The 23072-nt window shown below is 40.4% G+C and overlaps 1 protein-coding gene across 35 annotated transcripts in view; it reads right to left on the bottom strand.

Moving 5' to 3' along the window:
• Positions 1-23072, bottom strand: part of CADPS (calcium dependent secretion activator) — a 381267-nt gene that overhangs the window by 100776 nt on the left and 257419 nt on the right. For 33 of the 35 annotated variants that reach the window (XM_043518602.1, XM_043518606.1, XM_043518594.1 and 30 more), the window contains 2 exons: positions 19696-19832; positions 13456-13643 (listed from right to left, as the gene is read on the bottom strand). In XM_043518602.1, coding sequence (XP_043374537.1) covers positions 13456-13643; positions 19696-19832 — 325 coding nt within the window. Of the gene's footprint in view, positions 1-12241; positions 12407-13455; positions 13644-19695; positions 19833-23072 lie in introns of all 35 variants that reach the window. The other 2 variants (XM_043518607.1, XM_043518608.1) reach the window with 1 other exon arrangement.

The raw sequence follows: 23072 nt of genomic DNA on the forward strand, positions 1-23072 counted from the left end.
ATATGGTTCACAGCATAAAAGTATTATGATGATAAACTCACGTACAAATAGAATATAAAAATACAGCACTCATTCATGTCCACTGAATCACGTTATAACATTTTATCATGTAAAAGGAAGGAGCACAAACTGAAATATATGCTCCAAGATCAATATACATTTTGCATTTCCAAAAATAATGTCCTTTTAGAGGAATTTAAGAATTTCATAAAAAAATAACACATTCCATCAAAGCAGCGCTTCAATGAAAATTTATTACACTTTTATTATTTCGGTAATGCATAGGACTGCGTTATGAATAAGGCAGCCACAAGTAGCGACTTTGGGGTATTTTCCATCTTTCACAGAACACAGTGGGCAAGCAATCATCTCTTCCATTCTTCACCTGTAATGTTGATAGATAATATGGACAGTCCCCGTGCCTGATTGTGCTCACATTCTGTTTTTACATCTTTGTAACTCTGCTGATTTAAACTGACTCCTGATTTGCACCAATGTGTGAGCAGAAATCAGCATCCTCTGCACACATACCACCTTCTCCCCCGCACCAGAGAAATACACGCCACAGCATAATCTCTGAATTGGGTAGAGGGCTAGTCTAATCCATTCACCAAAGAAATCAGCAACGCAGACAATGAACATCACTAGTTTCTATTATTGACAGGCAAAGTATACAGATCTGTGTATTACTGTGTAGCCTATACCAGCACAGTCTCTCTTTAGGTAACGTAAGATGTCTTAAAATTGAACAAATGTTCTTACTTAAAGGCCTCCTCCAGCATTCAGCTTAAACTGTGTAAATCCTTAGTACTAGACTAGTTTGGTTATACAAAAGGCTTGGCAAGGGATTACACAGCTTCTAAAGATCCTCCTGTCAGGGGTTAATTGGTTAGCTTTATTTTCCTTTTAAAGAATCAAAAGGCCCTAAACTAAAAGAAAAATTACAATCTGTACAGTCATGTTTCACTGACCTCAGATGCAGAAACCTCTTAATATCATAAATATTAGTTCTGCTGTTAGAATGCAGGTAAAAAGTTCTCTTAACAAATCCAAACAGAGATGCTAACACAATCTTAATTGATTTTCTTTTCATTATATGTAAGTGCTAAAGCTACATTAAACAACACTTATAACCTGGATATATCAAAGGCCCAGATGACAGTGGATATCTTTAAATTTAATCAACATTTCCATAAGAATCTCCTATCATTTATTTGCCAAGCTCAGCTGTAGAATTTTTATTTAGGCTGAACTGTGGAATATAAAATTTTAGCTGGAAAACACATTTATTAAACAATTCTGGAAGAATGGATATGGTCTCATTAGTACACAATTAGGTCTAGTTATTTTGAAGAAGCAGGTAAGCCAGGTAAATCCAGTTATACATTGATTTTAAAACACAGCCACTAAAAATGGTTAGTATATTTTTGATCCAAAATCCCAGAAATAATTAGTATTCAGATTCAGATCATGTTCATGCCATCAGTTATGCATGTCAGCACTACTGGGTACATGGGGGAATCTAGCTTGCTTGCCAGTAGAGTGGCAGATTTTTCAAGATATTCCATGATAAATACTCTCTGTCAAAGGACAGGATTGAAGCCCTCATATGAGTTTTGAGCGCACATTGGCAGAAATGCACAAAACCCATATAGCTCATAGAGTTTCATTAAGGTCAATTGTATCAGCAACTGACAAATGATGTAGCCACAATACAGTCACTGTAAAGAACCCAAACTAGGAACAATATGCTGATGAATTGGAAAAATTCTGAAAATTATGTTACCGTTTGTTGGGTTAATAGCCCTCAAAGTAAAAGATTTACTGAAAAGGCCACAGAAGACTCAAGAGTTTAAATGCAGATTTATTTTCTAGGGAATAGTACATGTGCCAAGAGGCTTCTCAGTTAAAAAATACTAGTTTTATAAATTTTCAGCCCCTCTTTTAATTCAAATTATTAATGTAAAATATCACTGTATACTGTTTAACCCAGCAAGGGGCACTCAATTTAAAGTCCCAGCGCATTTTCCACTGTCTTCAGTGGGACAGCGTCCAGAGTTGTATGTAGGGTTGATCCAAACACATTTGAAGCCACTGAAATATTTCCACTGAGTTCAGCGGGCTCTGAATCAGGCTTTAATTCTGTTTGATCCAGCTATTTTAGCACTTGCCAGGCAACACCAATTTCAGACACTTGCAATGCTTTGGCACAACTGCGTCCTTACAATTTGGAGTGGCAGCCTAAATTTTCAGTGCTCTGGCAGTTTTCAGTGTAAAGCATTGATACCGTTAAAAACTCTATGTGGGCAAATGGCTAAGTCCAAACCTTGTTGGATTAGAGTTAATATATGTCCACAATTCATCTAAGTTAAGTTATAATGTCCAAACGGTTTGTGCTGAGACAAAAATGTAACTATCTAGCTACACGCAGACAATATATATATATTTCAAATATTCACCACACTTCGGTCATAAATAGTTAGGCCTTGATTTTTCTTGATCTTTAACAGAAGACACCATGCCAAATTCAGCCATTTTAAGACAATTAAAAAGTTACCTTATGTACCTTACATCGTTCTACAAAATTGCATGCTAGATAAACAACAGCTCACCCTTGCATCTCATTCTACTACAAACTTGAGACAATCTACAGGTCAACTGTAGCCATTTTTGGAGCCGCACAGATGTCTGGAAGGGCCTGCCAACTGAGAGCCATCACAACTGCAAGGACTTCCTTTCTCAAACAGCTGTGGACTATATTACATCTGACATGATGAGCATCTCTTGAATCTACCTTTCAAATTTTCGGCAAACCATTTTCTCACTGTCCTTCACAAAGTTGACATTTTCGGCAGTATGATAGGAAAGATGTCATGTCGGCTGCTTTTCAAGTTGTTGTCACAGTGGTTAGCACCAGTTCTGTCATCTTTACTCTCCTCACAATCTCCCATCTTGAGCCATGTCACAAACAATAATACTTCCAATGGTTTTGTCAAATTTCAAATACTATAACCCAGCTGCACATCTTCAGATTTACTAGTTATGTTAATTTTTGTTGCTCATCTCCCCAGAAGCTGAAGCATTAGAAACTCATTAATTAGTGACAAATGCAAGGATACTGTTAGAACTATATAAAAACACCATCAAAAGCCCTGCGCCTAATTTATTAACGTGATAATTTCTGAAACCTAATTAAAATCAATACATTAGTCAAATATATTTGAAAACTGAATAATATTGAAGCATATTTATTTTTCCATTTGCTATGCAAACTAAGGGTTTTATAAGCTATCCTCTCTATAATGTCACATTCACTTCTGTGTTCTAGATAATTCCCTTGTCAGAACATGGTGGTTCTGAAAGATAGTCTCAGAAGAAGGTGAAATCTCATGAATTAATTTTCTTATTCATGCTGGTATTACCTCTTTTTATTTAACAAAGGTTTTCCCATCAACTTTATACTGGATGTTTAATTTATATATGGAATCATGGCTTCCGTCAGCAAACAAAATTTGCACAATACATTTTAGCTAAAACACAATTGTAGAAAACTAACACACACATTCTCAGTGGCCATGTAAGGTTTATATTACACTGGGGTAGACAGTAACAGGAGTGGTAGGAGAGAAACAGTGAAAGAAATGCTGCACCTATATTGTATTTAAATATAAATGTGTACACACACACACAGACACACACACACAGAGTATCTATGTCTCTTTCTTTCTATGGATTTAGATCAACATACAACATAAATGCCTCCGATTTGAATGGTAACAGATTATCATCGGATCCTATATTGATCCTGCCAGGCAAATTAGAGGAGTCTGGTTTAAATAGTGGGGGCAGGGCAGAAATTTTAAAAAACCCATTTTTTTATAAATTTATATTTAGCAATCCTGAAACACATGTTTTCAGAGATAACTCTTTTTATTATAGACGTATGTTATCACCTGCAGATTTGTCGGTGCTTAATATTAATATGTCACGAGAAATGTTTTACATGCTATTCTTCAATCTATGTCGAGTTTCCTATTTTTCTTCAACTTTTCATTTTTAAAGTATGAAAACAACCAAAAAAGCAGGTTGTGAAATTAAAAAACAAACACACACATTTTCATGTCAAACTGTAAAAAGATTTTCTTTCCTTAGTTTAAACTGTTGTGCAAATCACAGGGTTAATTATAAATTATAATTAGGACCTGTGATCCTAAGGCCAATGCTTCATTCTGTAAGCCACACCTCCCCCACCATGCCCTTTTCTAATTATACCCGGAGGCCCTCAGGGCTAGTTATGCTGCTAAAACAAATATATCAAAATCATTTTTAACAAAGACTAATATATGAAGCAGTAACGTGCATTTGTATGCAATTATAAATCTACAGTATAGCTCCTTTGGGTTAATCTCTTTGACATTAGCCTGTCTGAAAAGCAAAGAGGCTTATAAATAAAAATATCATCTCTTCCACCTTTTATGCTTAACTACTTTAAGCTTTATCATTGGGGAAAATACTCCTTAGATGCAGTAACCAAACCTCTGCATGTGTTTCACACACATCAGAGATGATAAAATAAATCATGTCAAACATAATGCAAATAATCTGATTTTAACTAACAAAAGGCAAATCTAAGATAAGGCAGATGTTATCTTCAATTAAGGCCTTTGCAGTCAGGTGCAACACATATCTTATATCTAGCATCACAAACTATTATGGGATTTATAGTCCAAGGCACTAATGGTATACAGGTAGCCCTACAGACAAACCCATACATCTGCAGAGTGTCCCACCAACTGCACTGGAATTTCCTTTAAAGGGCTGGCTATTATGTTTCAACCTCATCCAATCCTTCTTGCTCTTGTGAATTTAAATTATATCCTCAAGATTGTATAGTCCTTTTTTCTGTATTTTTTCTCAAGGGGACTTTTAGCATAGATATGTGGCCCAACCTTAATCAGCCACATGGGACAATAGTAAAAAGACAGCCCATTTCATTACTATAGCTTTGGCTTTTATTACACTTCTCTTTTCTCTTCATTTCAGTCCAGGCTTTGGTGCTTTGTGGATATGCAGAGCTGAGTCAAGGCTCATTCCGTCTCAAGTGCAACATGTATCCCCAAAGAACCATGCTTGGACTGCGTGGATGCTTCACTGGCACATCTTCCTCTCGTATACCCATGGCAATGTATCATGTCAGCATGTCACACGATACTATTTATCTGTGGATCACTGGCATCTCAGCCTATACAACAGACTGCGTTTTGAAGACATCAATAACATGTTCTGTGTCAATACATTCCTATTATGGCTCTGGCTAATATATGGATCTAGGAATTAATAAAGATTGTGGTATTACCTGTAGTATGGTTTTGTTAATCTATGGCTCTCTGATACAACATATCATGTTAGTGCCCACTATGGATCGATTAATCAAAGAATAAATATAATCTCCAAAGAGAGCATACAGAGATGTTATGAATGTCTGGAGCTGGTGGAAATTGAAATTTCTATGATGTTTTTTCATGAAAAATTTGAAAAAAACTCTTTCCCATTTTTCAACCAGCTCTATGAAATTTTTGTTGTGCGATATAAACCAAATATTAAGGAGACATAATTGAGAAAGCTCTAAAATGTAATGCAGATATTTAATTCCACAAGTTCCACAAACTACTTCAAAACGGTAATAGTTCTGGAGTCTGACAACAGTTGGCAATCTGCAAAGGGAACAGATGCAGGGGATGCCAATTTTGATTTAATTTTGAAAGTGAATTTAGTGTTTGTGAAACACAGTAACTATGGGAAGGACAGTGCACCAATCTACCTGTGTGCCAAAACTGGGCAAATTATAGTGAGATAATTGATCGTGTGGATGTTTGGTGATGGGACTGAGAGACTAGACCGAACACCAGCTCATTTTACGCAGATCACTGACCACCTGCCCGATAATCACAATGTTCCCTCTTGGACCACATTCAATATGAAGTCCAAGTGGTGATGGGCTCAACGTCCACTAATCCAATCCTTAATTTTTACACAAATCTGGAGTTAAATTTTCAATACATTAGGACAAAAAGGTATATAAAACCACAAAAGCAGCAATTTTTTTGCCCACTCTAACCAATTTTATTTTTAAAAACCATTTTTGTTTTCACATGGGTCAATCAGCAACAGCTGTGTTTGTAGTCAACGAATAAAACCCTAAGTAGGGAACTCTTAAAAAGGGAGAGGTAGAATGGTGCACTGGTTAAGGCACCAGCCTGAGACATGGGTTCAAGTCCCTGATTTACCAGACACTTCCTGTGGAACTTTGTGCAAATCACGTCATCTCTCTGTGCCTTTGTTATCCATCTGCAGAACAGGGATAATGGCACTTCCTTGTCTCATGGGGTGTTGTGAGGATAATTACATTAATGGACTGTGAGATGGTCAATATTACTGTAATGGAACCCACATAAGTACCTAAAGCAAATAAATCCAAATGGGCATGACTTTACAAAATTCTACCAATTTGAATGATTTCTACCAGATTTCCATTAGAACTGGTAAAATCTTTCAATTTGGTGGAACTTTTTACGGCATCCACTAATGTTGAGTCCTTAAGTACAGGGAAGAAGTACCACCAATAATTTCCTTAATTTCAGTGAACTGTAATTAGTTATGGTAACTAGTGTTAGTACGCTTTGCACAAACATGATTGGTATCTATATCTATGACACTCCCATCTATCATGCATACAGATGTCTGCAGAAGATAAAACCTGGAATAAAAAATTGCAATTAACGGTCGCTTTTATATTTTTATTTTTAAAGTATGGGTAAAATTAACAGAGAAATTAATGGATTCTACCATGCAGGTGGCAATAATTTATAGTGTCCCTTTGGAGTAGGTATTTTGAGCTTTCAAAGGTCTAACAACTCATCAGCTTAAAAAAAAGTTGAGGTAAAGGAAAAACGATTGCAGTAGTGTTTCGAAATATCACCCATATTGGTTTTTGACCATTTCACATGATATGGCAATAGGGTCACAGCAAAGCTAGAGGTGTATTTTTAACAGCAGCCGTTTTGTTCCTGTCCTGCACTGACACTGATCAGATAACAAGGCAGTATTCATGAAGCAGGACCCTGGACAGCAGCTAGTTAGTTTCTTCTCTATGATGGCCTGTCATTCTGTCAGTCCTGACCTTCAGGCTGTCCTGAACATCTGAATCACATTCTCTCTGCACTTTCTCACTGACTGCAAGCTACTGTTGTCTCACTGTCTGACCTTACACAAACACAATACAAACAGACAACCCACCTCAGCTCCATCACTGTCTATTGCTAATATAGGAGATTGATAGCCACATAGAATTCTCTCTCTATTCGACCTTCATAACTGGAGTGGCATAGTCTGACTGACAGCCAACCTCATTCCCGAGAAAGCTAAACCACCAGTTGTTTTTTTGCCCTCTAAAAGTGAAGTAATGTCCAGTTTCTAAAGAAAGTTCAATTAATATATCCATGTTTATGACAAAAGTAGTATGTTTTTGTTAAATAGCAAAGATATTGATCATATATATTTTAATGTGCATGTTCAAATGATACCTTTTCCCAAAGAGTTGGGTGCACAAATAATGATGTCATTTATTATTAGTAGTATTTCTATTACAACATTGCTCAAAGGTTCCAAGCCTAGATGGGTTCCCATTGTTCTAGTACTGTACAATCACAGAGCAAGACATGATGCCTACCCCAAAGAGCTTACAAGGTAAGGCTTTGACTCTGCAATAAGCTAAGGCTCTGCCTAGGTAGAACAGACTGCAGGCATAAGACCTAAGAAAACAAGCAACAAACGTAAGGTGGGAAAAGGAGACTGTCTACTTCCACAAGACTGTCGAAGATAGACTGGCTTTATACACATAAATACACTGGTAATTGGTGATTAGGTAGCACATAAATAAGTATCAGTTTTCCACAGCTGTGTCAGTCTAGCCTGGCTCTAAAACAAATCATGCACATAGCCTGAATATTCTTTCAAAAAGGAATCACAACAAGGAATCTAAGGAACTTAGATACTCTGATTTCTGTCTGAGCCATAATAATAAATTAAAGATACAGATTTTTTTAGGGCCAGGAGGGACTACTGTGACTGGGCAGAGACGGGCTCCATCTTACGAAGAGAGGGAAGAACATCTTTGCCAGCAGGCTGGCTAACCTAGTGAGGAGGGCTTTAAACTAGGTTCACCGGGGGAAGGAGACCAAAGCCCTGAGGTAAGTGGGAAAGCGGGATACCGGGAGGAAGCACAGGCAGGAATGTCTGTGAGGGGAGGGCTCCTGCCTCATACTGGGAATGAGGGGCGATCAACAGGTTATCTCAAGTGCTTATATACAAATGCACAAAGCCTTGGAAACAAGCAGGGAGAACTGGAGGTCCTGGTGATGTCAAGGAATTATGACGTGATTGGAATAACAGAGACTTGGTGGGATAACTCACATGACTGGAGTACAGTCATGGATGGTTATAAACTGTTCAGGAAGGACAGGCAGGGCAGAAAAGGTGGGGGAGTAGCACTGTATGTAAGGGAGCAGTATGACTGCTCAGAGCTCCGGTACGAAACTGTGGAAAAACCTGAGTGTCTCTGGATTAAGTTTAGAAGTGTGTACAACAAGAGTGATGTCATGGTGGGAGTCTGCTATAGACCACCGGACCAGGGGGATGAGGTGGATGAGGCTTTCTTCCGGCAACTCACGGAAGCTACTAGATCGCATGCCCTGATTCTCATGGGTGACTTTAATTTTCCTGATATCTGCTGGGAGAGCAATACAGCGGTGCATAGACAATCCAGGAAGTTTTTGGAAAGCGTAGGGGACAATTTCCTGGTGCAAGTGCTAGGGGAGCCAACTAGGGGGAGCGCTTTTCTTGACCTGCTGCTCACAAACCGGGTAGAATTAGTGGGGGAAGCAAAAGTGGATGGGAATCTGGGAGGCAGTGACCATGAGTTGGTTGAGTTCAGGATCCTGACGCAGGGAAGAAAGGTAAGCAGCAGGATACGGACCCTGGACTTCAGGAAAGCAGACTTTGACTCCCTCAGGGAACAGATGGCCAGGATCCCCTGGGGGACTAACATGAAAGGGAAGGGAGTCCAGGAGAGCTGGCTGTATTTCAAGGAATCCCTGTTGAGGTTACAGGGACAAACCATCCCGATGAGTCGAAAGAATAGTAAATATGGCAGGCGACCAGCTTGGCTTAATGGTGAAATCTTAGCGGATCTTAAACATAAAAAAGAAGCTTACAAGAAGTGGAAGGTTGGACATATGACCAGGGAAGAGTATAAAAATATTGCTCGGGCATGTAGGAAAGATATCAGGAGGGCCAAATCGCACCTGGAGCTGCAGCTAGCAAGAGATGTCAAGAGTAACAAGAAGGGTTTCTTCAGGTATGTTGGCAACAAGAAGAAAGCCAAGGAAAGTGTGGGCCCCTTACTGAATGAGGGAGGCAAGCTAGTGACAGAGGATGTGGAAAAAGCTAATGTACTCAATGCTTTTTTTGCCTCTGTTTTCACTAACAAGGTCAGCTCCCAGACTGCTGTGCTGGGCATCACAAAATGGGGAAGAGATGGCCAGCCCTCTGTAGAGATAGAGGTGGTTAGGGACTATTTAGAAAAGCTGGACGTGCACAAGTCCATGGGGCCGGACGAATTGCATCCGAGAGTGCTGAGGGAATTGGCGGCTGTGATTGCAGAGCCCTTGGCCATTATCTTTGAAAACTCGTGGCGAACGGGGGAAGTCCCGGATGACTGGAAAAAGGCTAATGTAGTGCCCATCTTTAAAAAAGGGAAGAAGGAGGATCCTGGGAACTACAGGCCGGTCAGCCTCACCTCAGTCCCTGGAAAAATCATGGAGCAGGTCCTCAAAGAATCAATCCTGAAGCACTTAGAGGAGAGGAAAGTGATCAGGAACAGTCAGCATGGATTCACCAAGGGAAGGTCATGCCTGACTAATCTAATCGCCTTTTATGATGAGATTACTGGTTCTGTGGATGAAGGGAAAGCAGTGGATGTATTGTTTCTTGACTTTAGCAAAGCTTTTGACACGGTCTCCCACAGCATTCTTGTCAGCAAGTTAAGGAAGTATGGGCTGGATGAATGCACTATAAGGTGGGTAGAAAGCTGGCTAGATTGTCGGGCTCAACGGGTAGTGATCAATGGCTCCATGTCTAGTTGGCAGCCGGTGTCAAGTGGAGTGCCCCAGGGGTCGGTCCTGGGGCCCGTTTTGTTCAATATCTTCATAAATGATCTGGAGGATGGTGTGGATTGCACTCTCAGCAAATTTGCGGATGATACTAAACTGGGAGGAGTGGTAGATACGCTGGAGGGGAGGGATAGGATACAGAAGGACCTAGACAAATTGGAAGATTGGGCCAAAAGAAATCTAATGAGGTTCAATAAGGATAAGTGCAGGGTCCTGCACTTAGGATGGAAGAATCCAATGCACCGCTACAGACTAGGGACCGAATGGCTCGGCAGCAGTTCTGCGGAAAAGGACCTAGGGGTGACAGTGGACGAGAAGCTGGATATGAGTCAGCAGTGTGCCCTTGTTGCCAAGAAGGCCAATGGCATTTTGGGATGTATAAGTAGGGGCATAGCGAGCAGATCGAGGGACGTGATCGTTCCCCTCTATTCGACACTGGTGAGGCCTCATCTGGAGTACTGTGTCCAGTTTTGGGCCCCACACTACAAGAAGGATGTGGATAAATTGGAAAGAGTACAGCGAAGGGCAACAAAAATGATTAGGGGTCTAGAGCACATGACTTACGAGGAGAGGCTGAGGGAGCTGGGATTGTTTAGTCTGCAGAAGAGAAGAATGAGGGGGGATTTGATAGCTGCTTTCAACTACCTGAAAGGGGGTTTCAAAGAGGATGGCTCTAGACTGTTCTCAATGGTAGCAGATGACAGAACGAGGAGTAATGGTCTCAAGTTGCAATGGGGGAGGTTTAGATTGGATATTAGGAAAAACTTTTTCACTAAGAGGGTGGTGAAACACTGGAATGCGTTACCTAGGGAGGTGGTAGAATCTCCTTCCTTAGAGGTTTTTAAGGTCAGGCTTGACAAAGCCCTGGCTAGGATGATTTAACTGGGACTTGGTCCTGCTTTGAGCAGGGGGTTGGACAAGATGACCTTCTGGGGTCCCTTCCAACCCTGATATTCTATGATTCTATGATTCTATGACAATAATTCCAATAATTTCTTCATCAAGCCCATAACTTCTGTTTGAACTAGAGCACAGGTGTCAGAAAGACATTCAATCTTGACTCAAAAATGGCAAGTTCTGGAGAACATAACATGTCCCTAGGTAAGATACTCAGTCTTTGGTTTCTAAGTCAGATGTATGGCAAATGGTCTCGTTACAGCAAAAGAAAGCTTATCACAACAATCATTCCATGGTATGGGACTAGTCTAGTGTTACTAAAAAACCATCTTGTTTAGAGATATCCATTTTGTATTATTTATTATTTGTCTTACAATAGTACCAGAGCCTCGTCCAAAATTGGGACCCCATTGTGCGAGGCACTGTGCAGACAAAATCAGTTAACAGATTGCCACATCTTGCCCATTGTTTTTAATTCAGCACATCCCTCCCCATTTACTATTCCCTCGACACCACGGGATAGAATAGCAATCTACAGTTGGCAAGTTTAATATGTCCCTGCTGTTGACATACACATAGTGGTCAGATTCTGCTTTCAGTAACACTGGAATCAACAGAGTTACATGGGAATAAGAAAATCAAAATCTGAAGCCTTGGCTGCTGTAACGTATGATCCAAAGTCCATTGAAGTAAAATGCAAAGCTCCGATTTACTTCAGTGCATTTTCGATCAGGCCCTATATATCCTCAAAACAGAGTTAGGTTTCTGCAGTAATGCATCCTGTGGATAGTGGAAGTAGTATTAAAGAACAGAGAACTGCCCTTAATACTCTTGTAGTGACAGACACTCTTATTTCACTGGTATCCTCTCTGTTTCATTTCTGTTTAGGTAATTTTTGAATACTCTATTTCTAATACACATTTGAAAAATCACATACTCACTGGTTCCCCAAATTGCTGGATGCTCTTTTACTATCATATTATTAAATCTGCCTTTTCAAAAGCTTCAGAGCCATGTAAATATGGTAAACGTGAAGTGCCCAGTGTGCTCAGTGATTGAAAAGTTATTATATATTACAGAATACAATTCTGTGCATTGGTCTCTCTCTCTCTTACCTTTTCGGCTCTGGATTCGACTGGGATTTGGAATCTTTCCTTTTTTTGGACTCCTTTTTGGAATCCTTTTTTGTCTCCACTTCAGTGGCAGAGGGATTCAACATTTTGCCCCCCTCGCCGTCTGCATTTGGTTGTGACCCACCAAGTAACTCTGTCATTTGTTGACTTTGGGGAATGGTTGGGATGAGTTTAAATGCACAGGGTAAAGCCAGCAACAAAAGTGAAAGAAGCAGAAGAAAGCATGAAAAAATAAATGAAAGAAAACATAATTGAAACCAAATAATAAACACCAAAAGATACAAACTTACAAAAGAAAGTCAGAACTAAAAAGAAAACAAGAAACTAAAAACTCTGTTTCCATGAAAAGATGTATAAAATTAACTGTGTATCGCATGGCAGTCTCACAATATGAAATCCAGACAATGTGTATCATAATTCTGGATGATGTTTAACGGAGAGTTTACAAAAACACATAATTATTTTGTAACACTCTGTTATTCAGTAGCATATGCAGAATAGAGTGCGACATCTCAGAGTATATAATGCAACTTGGAAAAAAACCTGAATGCAAGAAGCTGCAACAGCTATTCTAGCTGTCAATAAAACAATATAGAAAAGGAAACTTAGCACAGTGACACTTTTTGCCACAGTATGTTTGTCACATTTGAGAGAAGAAAACAAGCAAACTATGAACTTGAAATTGCTCTGCAACAACAATAAGATGTGGGGGGAAATTTTCAACAATGCTTAAACAAGTTAGGAGCCAACTTTCAATTGGATGTTGGTGCCTATATCACATTTGAAAGTGGAACTCAGGCACTGGCGAAAATGCTACCTGTGATAACTTGTTGGATGCTCTAATACATTAATTAAAATCAATGTAATACATTCTTTATATCCATTTATGCATGTATGACAATGATACAGATTTCAGTTAGGCATCCAAATATACATTAACAAGAAGAGTATCTTGGAGTTTTCTGAGTAAAAAAGTTAAAAATGATCATTTTGGATTTTGTATGCACATTTTTATTGCTTTCATTTCAACAAGCAAAGAAACAAACAAACAAACCAATTATGCCATCAGAAGAGCTGCTGCCAAACATCCAGTATGAAAACAAGTTGGGGATTGTTGTGCATTATCCAAGGAAACCTACATTTTACAAAGTCATCCCTTGCTGGCATTTAGTTGCTAGATATAAATTATACCTTACCTGTTGCCATGAACATGTGATGCACAAAAGGCGAAGCTGTAGTGAAGCAAGGTGGGGTCAATCATAGCTCCGCTTTCTGCTCGTTCTAGTAAATCTTTGAGGTAGCAGAGATGTCTGTGACAGCCTCTGACTCCATTTCGTGCACAATACTCATCTAGCACAAATACCTGGCCAGGACTGAACCAGCCCTGTTTAGAAATAAAGAGACTTGATTTTAAATAGAGGTTGTTAAATACAAGAGTTATTTGATTTGGAGATGTAATGCTCCATTGTTCTTCTAGACAGTGCAAACCTAATGGTTGGCAAAAGACAAAGGAGTGGGCCCTGTCATTCCTAACTCAAATAATACATAGGATAATTGCAATGAAAAAGCATTGAGTAACATTTAAGAAAAATGTAATTCAAAATGCTGAAAAATGTTTCAACTATTCTAGTTAATGTGAGGACTCAGTATTTATCGTTAGAAAATTATTTTATCTTTAAGGCCAGCCAAAGACTAGTTGTATAGCAAAACAGCACAAAATATTAACAACCTGTCGTGGGGGAGATGTTGTATTATGCTCTTCCCCTGGTTAGAGCAGATAATTATTCAGTAATGACTTTTATCTCTGTACCTGGCAAGTATAGGAATGTACCAAAGACACACAAGCAAGGTTCTACAGTATTAGAAGTGGAAGATTCACATTTCCCTCATTTCTGTGAGGAGCCACTCGGATTAGACTCTTTGGGGACAACTAAGGTAGAACATGCAGCACCAGTCTGTGAAGTCATTAGCTAGAATAAGAATTTTCTTATAGAACCCTTTCAAAATGCTGCAAACCCATCAATATTTATATGGAAATTTGGGTGCTAAACAATTGGTAAGAAACAGCTCTGGAATGCATCAAACTGCAAAGTCTTTCCTCTTTTAATTTAAAAGTTCCTGCAGCGGGCGGGAGAGTGGTTGAGGCAGTGCACTGCCCCTATAGGCAACTTCTTTGCCACCCCATCTGCTACCCCAAATGCTACATCTTAGAAACAACGCTGCTGTGAAAGATTAAAATATATTTTCTACCACTCAGATGACACCAAATCTTTTCTAGATGCCAAAATAGCTGCTTTGAAAAGAGTTGAAGAAATATCAATTAAGAGCTCAGTCAAAAGACATAGAAAGGGATTTGCTCATCCTTGTTGGGCCAACTCCAAAACAGATTGAAAAAAGCATGGAAATAATGAGGTGGAAAATCATAGATATAGGAAATAGAAACAGTTCATTTTATTACTGGGATCACCAGAAAATTAAGATACAGAACAATGCAGAAGAGATGCCTGTAGAAGTCCATTGTTTCAGTTGGTCTTTATTGGTCTTGAGCCCAGGGTAAAAGTCAATTTCCTTGTCTTTCTCTGTTTCCCTTTGTTACACACGTTGATCTTTTATCCTCCTCTCCTTCCCCACCCCCGCTGCAAAACTGAGGACTTTGTAGAAGAGGCAACCAGAAGAGAGAATAAGAATGAACTTGAAAGATATATGTGTGGCTTCTGAGGCATTGTCACAAGGCAACTGGGGTCAGCACACATAGCTCATCTTCCCCAGGTAGAGAAAATGGGCAAAGTCAATGACAGGCAGGTCAGGTGGTAAATCAGACCCTTTCAGGGGTGGAGATTAGACAGAATCCTGCAGGAGTGCCAGCGAGAGAAGGGAGACTCCAGGTAGGAAGTGCTGAGAGTCACTGCTCAAGAGAATCATAGAATCATACAATTCTATGATTCTCTTGAGCAGTGACTCTCAAGAGAGAGCAGGGATGGTCTCAAATGAGCCCAGGAGGGGCTGAAGAGAGAAGACAGACCCTCAGGAAGGAGAGACAGCTTGAGACTGGACGGAAGATGTTTTGTTTTGGGTGTGGCAGGAGTGGACTTTTTCCTTAATGGTGTAGCCAGATGCCCATGTCACATCTGCAAGCGAACCAGGCTGGAAGGCTGGGGGATCCTGAGGCAGTGGCTAGCCCAAAGCCAGGCTGAGCAGGAGGTGCTGCCACAACAGTTTAAATTACAATTCATGTCGTAGCAATGCAATTAATGTCCTACAATGGATTTGATCCTTCAGATGGGGAGTTATCCAGGCCCCACTGAAGTCAGAGAAGAGACTCCAATTGAGTTCAATGGTGCCAGGATTTCACCCAGGGAGTTATGGTGGAAAAAAAACGACAGGATTGGGCCCAGGGAGTTATCCAGACTAGTTCCCTAGCTGTGAAAGCTTCATGAACCTTTCATGGCCTGCAGCTCCGGAGGCTGCTCTTTATTCCATAACGGCTGCTGTTTGCTCTCTCTTTCAGAGCTGTGTCCCAGGCTCCTGGGCATGACAGGAGGGAAGACGCTGAGCATTGTAACTGGGGGCAGCCTCTTCCACAGCAGAATGACAGAAACCCCAGAAAGAGTCTTACAGGGACTCAGTGCACAGCCTCATAACATGATTCCCTAGCTGACGATTCCAAAACCAGAGCTCAGATGGGGAGCTGAAGAGGGGCCCACTTGTCTGAAGATGTCGTCTTCCCCAAATCAAAGTGGATGCATGGCAGTCAGAAGAACAACAAATGGGGTGTCCTCCCATAACAGCTGTAGGTTGGGCAGCAGACTTCTCTAATCCAGCAACAGGGGGGAAGAACCCTTGCAGAACTGGGAGAGGAAAAGCACTTACTCCCAAGCAAAGCTGTATTTCTTTAAAAACAGTGGGGAACGGAGAACAGAGGCATGTAGTGGTGGCAGCTTTCTCCTTTGTTGCTCTTCTGGTATAGCTGCAAAGCAGAGGCTGCAAAGTAGTAGCATATACTGCTTTCTGTCCAGCCCCAGCATAGGATCCTGGATTTGTAGGAAACATTACTGAAAGGCTGGTAGCTTTTTTACATGCATTCCCTCACACTCTCAAGCAGCTCCTGGCCCCCTACTGGGTTTTTGCCTTTTGCACCAGAGTATACATGTCTGGGCCTCACACCTCAGGCCAGCCATGCAGTGTTCAAACTGTCAGAAGGTCTCCCAGCTGATCTTCGCCGCTGTGATGGGGTATAACGTGACCGAATGTATCTGCACTCTAGACCACTGAGCGTTCTAATGATTCTCATCAACAACAACTCGAATTGCACCCAGAAGCGAATGAGAAGCCTAGACAGAAATGCTAAGGGTAGCAGGCACCACTCAGGAAATGGAAAGGGCACACTTGGTATCAGTTATAGAGAGGGTGCTCAGGAATTTTCTGTATGAACAGTTTACATTTTTTGTTAATGGACAATGGAGTTTCTGCAAAATTGAAACTCTCCATGGGACTTAGTTTCTGCTGAAATTTTTCTGTTTTTCCATTGAGAAAACAAAAAAATATATATTTAGTTTCAAATAGGTTTCACATTAAACCCTCTTGTGGTGAATTGCCTCATGGGAGTTGTAGTTCAGGCCCTTCACTGTCTCCAATGGTCCGGGATTCCTTGTAGACTGCCTTTCCCATTATGTAACACAATCTCTATTTTGACTGAGCAGTGTGGTACATTGTGGGGATTTGGTGGTTGCAGGGGCATCCTGGGAGAAGCGAGCCATGTAGGGAGCATGTTCCATAGGGGGAGAATGGAGGCATCCAGTTTCTGTGTAAAATTTCAAGCGTACCCCTAAGCAAAAGGCAAGTGTCCAAGCTGAAGGTACCACAGGCATGGGTACTTCCGTGAGCTCAACATTAGGGAGGAACAGCTGCAGTCTCCTGGCCAGAAGATTAAAGGCAGCTCTCCTAATTGAAAATCCAGTAGCAAGAGGACCTCATGGCCATAACCGTGTAGGTGAACAGTGGGTAGATGCACTCAATAAATGGCACGGGCAACATTCCTGCTCCTTCTCCTTAAATGCTTCTCTCTGCCAAGAAGCATCATTTCTGTCTTATCGGAAATGAGTCATAGCCAGGTTGTTTTCATACAGATATCTGTCCTAGAAGACTGGGAGACTGTGCAATCTGGGTTCAGTGGAAAGGGGACAAAACTGAGTATTGTTCTCTGTCTATCCTTCTCTCCACCTCCTCCGGCAGTGCCAGTCAACATTCGCACATATTGAACAACAGATTTAACAAGCGAAGAAGCATTTGGAAAGGAAAGGGGGAAGCTATTGAAGAGCCATTCCTACAACACTGCCCAGACAAGTCAACAAAACCTTACAGCCAATGGCATCAAAAGCTGCTGGTGGAGCTAATAAGGTCAACATAGTCCATTTTCTCCCTCAGCTGTGAGTCTAATTAAGTCAAAATCTAATTAAGTCAAACTAGTCACAAGCCAGCCAGTAAGACCTAATGGGACAATGTTGGTCTTATTAGCAACCAGCCATGCCTGAGTAAGCAGACGCTGCATGCCAGGGTTGCTGCTTGCCATTGCACCTCACATGCGAGATAAGTGGGACCCATGCTCTGTGCCTGACAAATGTCCTTTCTCCACCCGCTCTATCAATAACCCTCCCATCAGGGGAATTTCCAGCAACCCCTCCCTATCCCTGGAGCAGACCTCTGTGGCATCCTACATGGTCCCCCAGAGATCAGCTGCACAAGAAGTGAGGGACTTCAGAGCAGAACGCAGAGCGCCTCAGATCCATAAACCCAACCTCCCAATCCTTCCCTCTGATCACTCCCAATGCTTCTCCAAGGTGAACATGGAAGCTCACCCTAAACCTTGCTCAGCCTGGTCCCTTCCTGGGCTCCTGCCCCCGGGACAGAGCAAACATGCAGCAACTGAGGTCAAGAAAGAGGACCCCAGCCCTTCCCATCTATTCCCAAACACGTGCAGCACAAATGAAAACACATAAGCAACCCCCCAATGAACTGCTAGCATCAGAACAAAGTCTTGGCATTAGTGGGAGCTGTTACTGTTTCAAAAGAGCCTCTTCCTGCCCCTCTGAGCAATGACAATAATTCTACTAGAAGGAGGTAGAGGACTCCTGTCCTACATGGTTGTTCTACACAGCTTGGGAGAACAGGATGAGAACTACCACTTAGAATCAACTTTTCTTCATCTCACAATCACCATCCCCTTAGTCCATTGCAGAAGACGAGTTTCTGGATGCGGTAAGATGGGTATAGGTCACTGACAAAATACCAGAGAGCCCTATGGTGTAGAGGTACTGGCTAGGTGAAGAAAATATGTTTAATCCTAATGACAATCTCTGGGTGGTTTACAGTAGTATAATTTGCTTCCAATACAACAAAGTACAATACAAGCTCAATTTCAGAGCTTATGCCTTTGGTAGAAGGTGAAGATTTTTGGCACACCAAACATTCCATCTGCATGAAGAGTTAACTCTTCTACTGAGACTTCCGTGCGTCATTTGTAATGGGAGACCCAAGTTGTCCTGCTACTTGGCATAGGGCACACTCAGGTGGGATCAGGACCTAACCCCTCTAGAATGCCATCTGCATATCGGGCCTGATACAAAGACCACTCAAGCCTATGGAAAGACTCCCACTGACTTCTAAGGGCTCTGGCTCTTATAGCATTTCAAACACTGTAAGTTACTGTTCATTCTAGAAATCCACTGTACCAGTCCTGTACATTAGTATTTATTTGTATTATTGTAGAACCAAGGAACCGCAATCAAAGATCAGGGGCCCATTGGGCTGAGCGCTGTGCAGCCAAATAACAAAGACAACAAGTCATATCTGGACAATCTTAATATTTTTTTCTGTTTAATCAGTGGTACCAGATCCTGCAATCCTTTCTCATGTGAGTGATCCTGACAATAGGACTCCTGAATGAATATAGATTACGGATCATGCCCCACATTTGGTAACTTCTCAGACAGAGCAAACTGTTAGCTGCTTGGAACCCGACTCATAAGTACATACAAATACTGGGGCACACGTATTCTGGTGGAACTCCACTGACAAGGGGGATGGGACCATACCTATTCATTTTTCTCCTGTACCGTCATCTGTAAAATTCTGTAGGGCAATGGTGCAAACTGCAAAATATCATTGTGGCTGTCTACAATATTTCCCCAGCTGTGAGTTTGTCTTTGCAGGAGCTAACCTTATAAAAAGTGCAAATATAAATTATAACACAGAATCACTACTGCAGTAGAACAACAGTAAGTTATTGCCTCTTAAAAACAAATACCTTGGGGGACCAAATTCAGAGATGGCAAAAGCAGGGACAACTCCTCAGGCAACATAGGAGCAGCACCCACTTGCACTAGCTCTGACTTTCTTTCCTGGTGTTTATATCACTATAGACCAAAGAATATACTTGCCAGACAAGAATACGAATCATTAAGTCTGTGGTCCAAAGTGAGGCGCTGAACCATCTCAAAGAGTGAAGCGTGGTCAAAGTTACAGGGGTTGGAAGAGATAAATTCATCCATGCCATGCTTTTGAGCTCTATCTGCATCTGTTCATTTATACATATAGAGAAAGACACAATTTAGAGAAATATAGCACATTTTATTTGACATATACACGAGAGAGAAAAATATACACTATGAAGCATGAAAACTAAATAATTCTCTTCCCCTATATTGCCATTAATTTTTATTTCCCAAAAATATATTCTTCACCTCCCATTGTCAACTTGCATCACATTTTGACTATCTTATTGCATTCAGGCCAAAGCTTTTAGAATTAACATCTTGTCAACTGCTCATTATAGTGCATTTATTCTGTATTTAAAAACAGAACACAAACCCAATAACTTATTCTGTATCTTACAAAACACAATAAGATAACAGATTTTTGGCTTGCAAAAGTAAATTAACTCCTATTTAGTTATTTGAGATTAATTATATAATAGATTCTGCCATTCTAATAAAGTTATGTCTGTAGCAATTTCTCTAAATTTACTAGGCTTTCTAGATATAAAACCATCTATAATTTTTGCATCAAAATGCCAATATTTGTCTCTCCCAATCTCAGATTTTTTTACAACAGTTTTTAAATGCTACCTCAACGAAATAAAAAGATGCTTATTTAAGCATTGCTGATAAGTTAAATTGAGATGTAGTTTGTTGTCACAGAGGAAGTAGCCTGATAGTGTGCAGATTCAGTTAGCCATTTCAACAGACAGACAGAATTCACTCTGCTAGGATTATGAGCTGCCATCTTTTGTGATTAACAGCCTCAACATCTTCACACTTCTCTGATGTGGGTGACGTCTATCAGCACAAACTCCTAGGGGCTAACTAATTAATCTCAACATATATAACTAAAATTATAGTAAATTCACCAGTGGAAACAAAACAAAATATTCAGTGTAGGTGTGGACAAGAAGGGATCCCTAGGCAGTAGCTTTGTTCTATGGGAAACGACTGAATTAAAAGACACTTTTCAATCTCCTTTTGCATTTACTCAAGTTTCCTGCTACATGGGTTCTCGCCAAATCCCTCACAAATAGAGCAGGGTTTAAATCTCACTCTGTTTACAAGTCCTAGGGGAATTGTGTGGTCTTGAAACAATTACGGAGGCTGAAAGAGCACAAAACCACAGTAAATTAAAATTTAGTGTTTCTTAGTGATAATTTGGTATTTATATTGTTTCTAAAGCAAACTAACCCTTTCCTATAAAACACAAAAATATGCAACTTAAAAAAAAAAACAGAAGTAAGACTTAAATGGAAGTAAAGTATTCAGTTAAATATAAGATTAATTAAATATTTAAAATTAACCTATGAAAGATGGTATCATTTTACAAGATGTCTTGGGAATGTCTAAACCCATAGATATTACATCTATTATAGGAGGCACTGTCTACATTTTTCTCGATATTCTGTAGTTAAATATCTTGATAGCATTGCCCATCAGAATGACAACACAGATTCAAAACGTAACATTTCAATTAACTGTGAGCAATCCTTAATTCAGCAGGAGCTTGTAATCGTTTTGATTAGAAATCTGCTGAACAGGCATTGTGGTTTAGAACGTATTCTACAGTACTTGGGCTAATTTTTTCTATTTTGTTCAACATAAAGATTCCCATTTGACATCTATCTGCCTCTTTCTTACCTTACCCCCAACTGTTTTCCCCCCTCTGTGACACCATGCATCCAGCATGGAGATGAAACAGCAGGTCCATTTAGAGTTGATGCTGCCTACAAATTATCTAGTGTGTGTGTGTTGGCTCTGAGGGGTGGGGCAGCCTCCCCAACATGGAGAATTAGCGCATCACCTCCATGACACATTTAGTCTCCACCAGCCTACGGCATAGGATCTAAAGTGCACCCCAAGCTTGGGTCTCTCATTGTAGCACACTATCAACACACCAATAGGCTGGTTTCTATCTGTTTTGACAGATTATGCCCCATCCTCTCTGTCCCTCTGGGCCAAGATCGATTTGATTAATATGAATACACTACTACAGGTTTTGTATCTGCTATTTTCAATTCCACATTCTAGTGCCCATAAAATAGCTTTACAATTTTAACAGATATATCAAGGCTTTTTTTAATAGATTGCTGCTCTCAAATTTCCTCTAGTAGACTGCAAGCTGACAAACTGGCTGGAGGCCTTAATTTGCCACTTCTGCTCAGATATTTTATTACTTTTCAATTATGAGCCAGAGTACACTGTCAATCTTGTTGTTCAGCAAAGAGGATACTTTCTTAGCCTTGAGTAACCCAACTAGAAGTTTTAAGGGCCATTTCCCTCTTTTTTTGTTGAACCTCTTTAAACTGATCTGCTAGAAAATATTTAACTATAAATTACTGCTACTTTCTCCCTTTCAAACTCATCTGGGATACCCTTCAATTTCTGGTTTCAGAGTAGCAGCCATGTTAGTCTGTATTCGCAAAAAGAAAAGGAGTACTTGTGGCACCTTAGAGACTAACAAATTTATTTGAGCATAAGCTTTCGTGAGCTATGGCTCACTTCATCGGATGCATTTGGTGGAAAAAACCTTCAATTTCTGTTCATGAGAGGGACATCGGGCAAAACCTCAGATGGTGTTAATCTCATAGTTTAATTGACTTCAATGGAGCTAAGGATCTGCTCATGATTTTTGAGACCTCTCTGATCAAATATAAGTTTATAAGCAATCTACACCCTACAGCAGAGGACCCATACAGGTCCCTAGGCACAGCCCATGGAGTTAAGTGATCAGTAGGTTCTTGCCAAAGTCCACTGCACTATGGTAAATTGAACCCAAAGACAATTTTACTTTAACTAGTCTTTGCAAAGCAATGCCTTACCCAGCTCCCAAGTATGTACCCACTTGAAATCCACTCTATTACCCCAAAGATCTCACTGGCTCAGAATGATCACATTAAGAGACAGTAACCGTACATGGTATTTTATGAGCTTGACTGACCAAGATGTATTCCAAAGAAGGGCAATTTGCATGAGTTCTGCTCTTTAAAATTATTTAAAATGTGACCATTTCTGGCACAGAAAGTAAGCTTCACGACAGCAGTCCTCATCATGGCTCAGTGCTGCAGCTCTCATCTCCACAAAACCACTCATCATGTTCTGTAGTTGTTTTGTGTAGTAGGACTGTAGAGTTAGGTGCGCACAAACCACCATCTTGGATCTAAATTCAGAAATGAGGAAATTATGTTTTCAAGAGGAGGTCTTTCATGAAAATCAAATGGGATTTGAATTGGAGATGTCTTTGGAAAATGATTCTACTGCATGTTACACACACA

This window comes from Dermochelys coriacea, chromosome 7 (assembly GCF_009764565.3).
Source record: "Dermochelys coriacea isolate rDerCor1 chromosome 7, rDerCor1.pri.v4, whole genome shotgun sequence".
Classification (NCBI taxonomy): Eukaryota; Metazoa; Chordata; order Testudines; family Dermochelyidae; genus Dermochelys; species Dermochelys coriacea.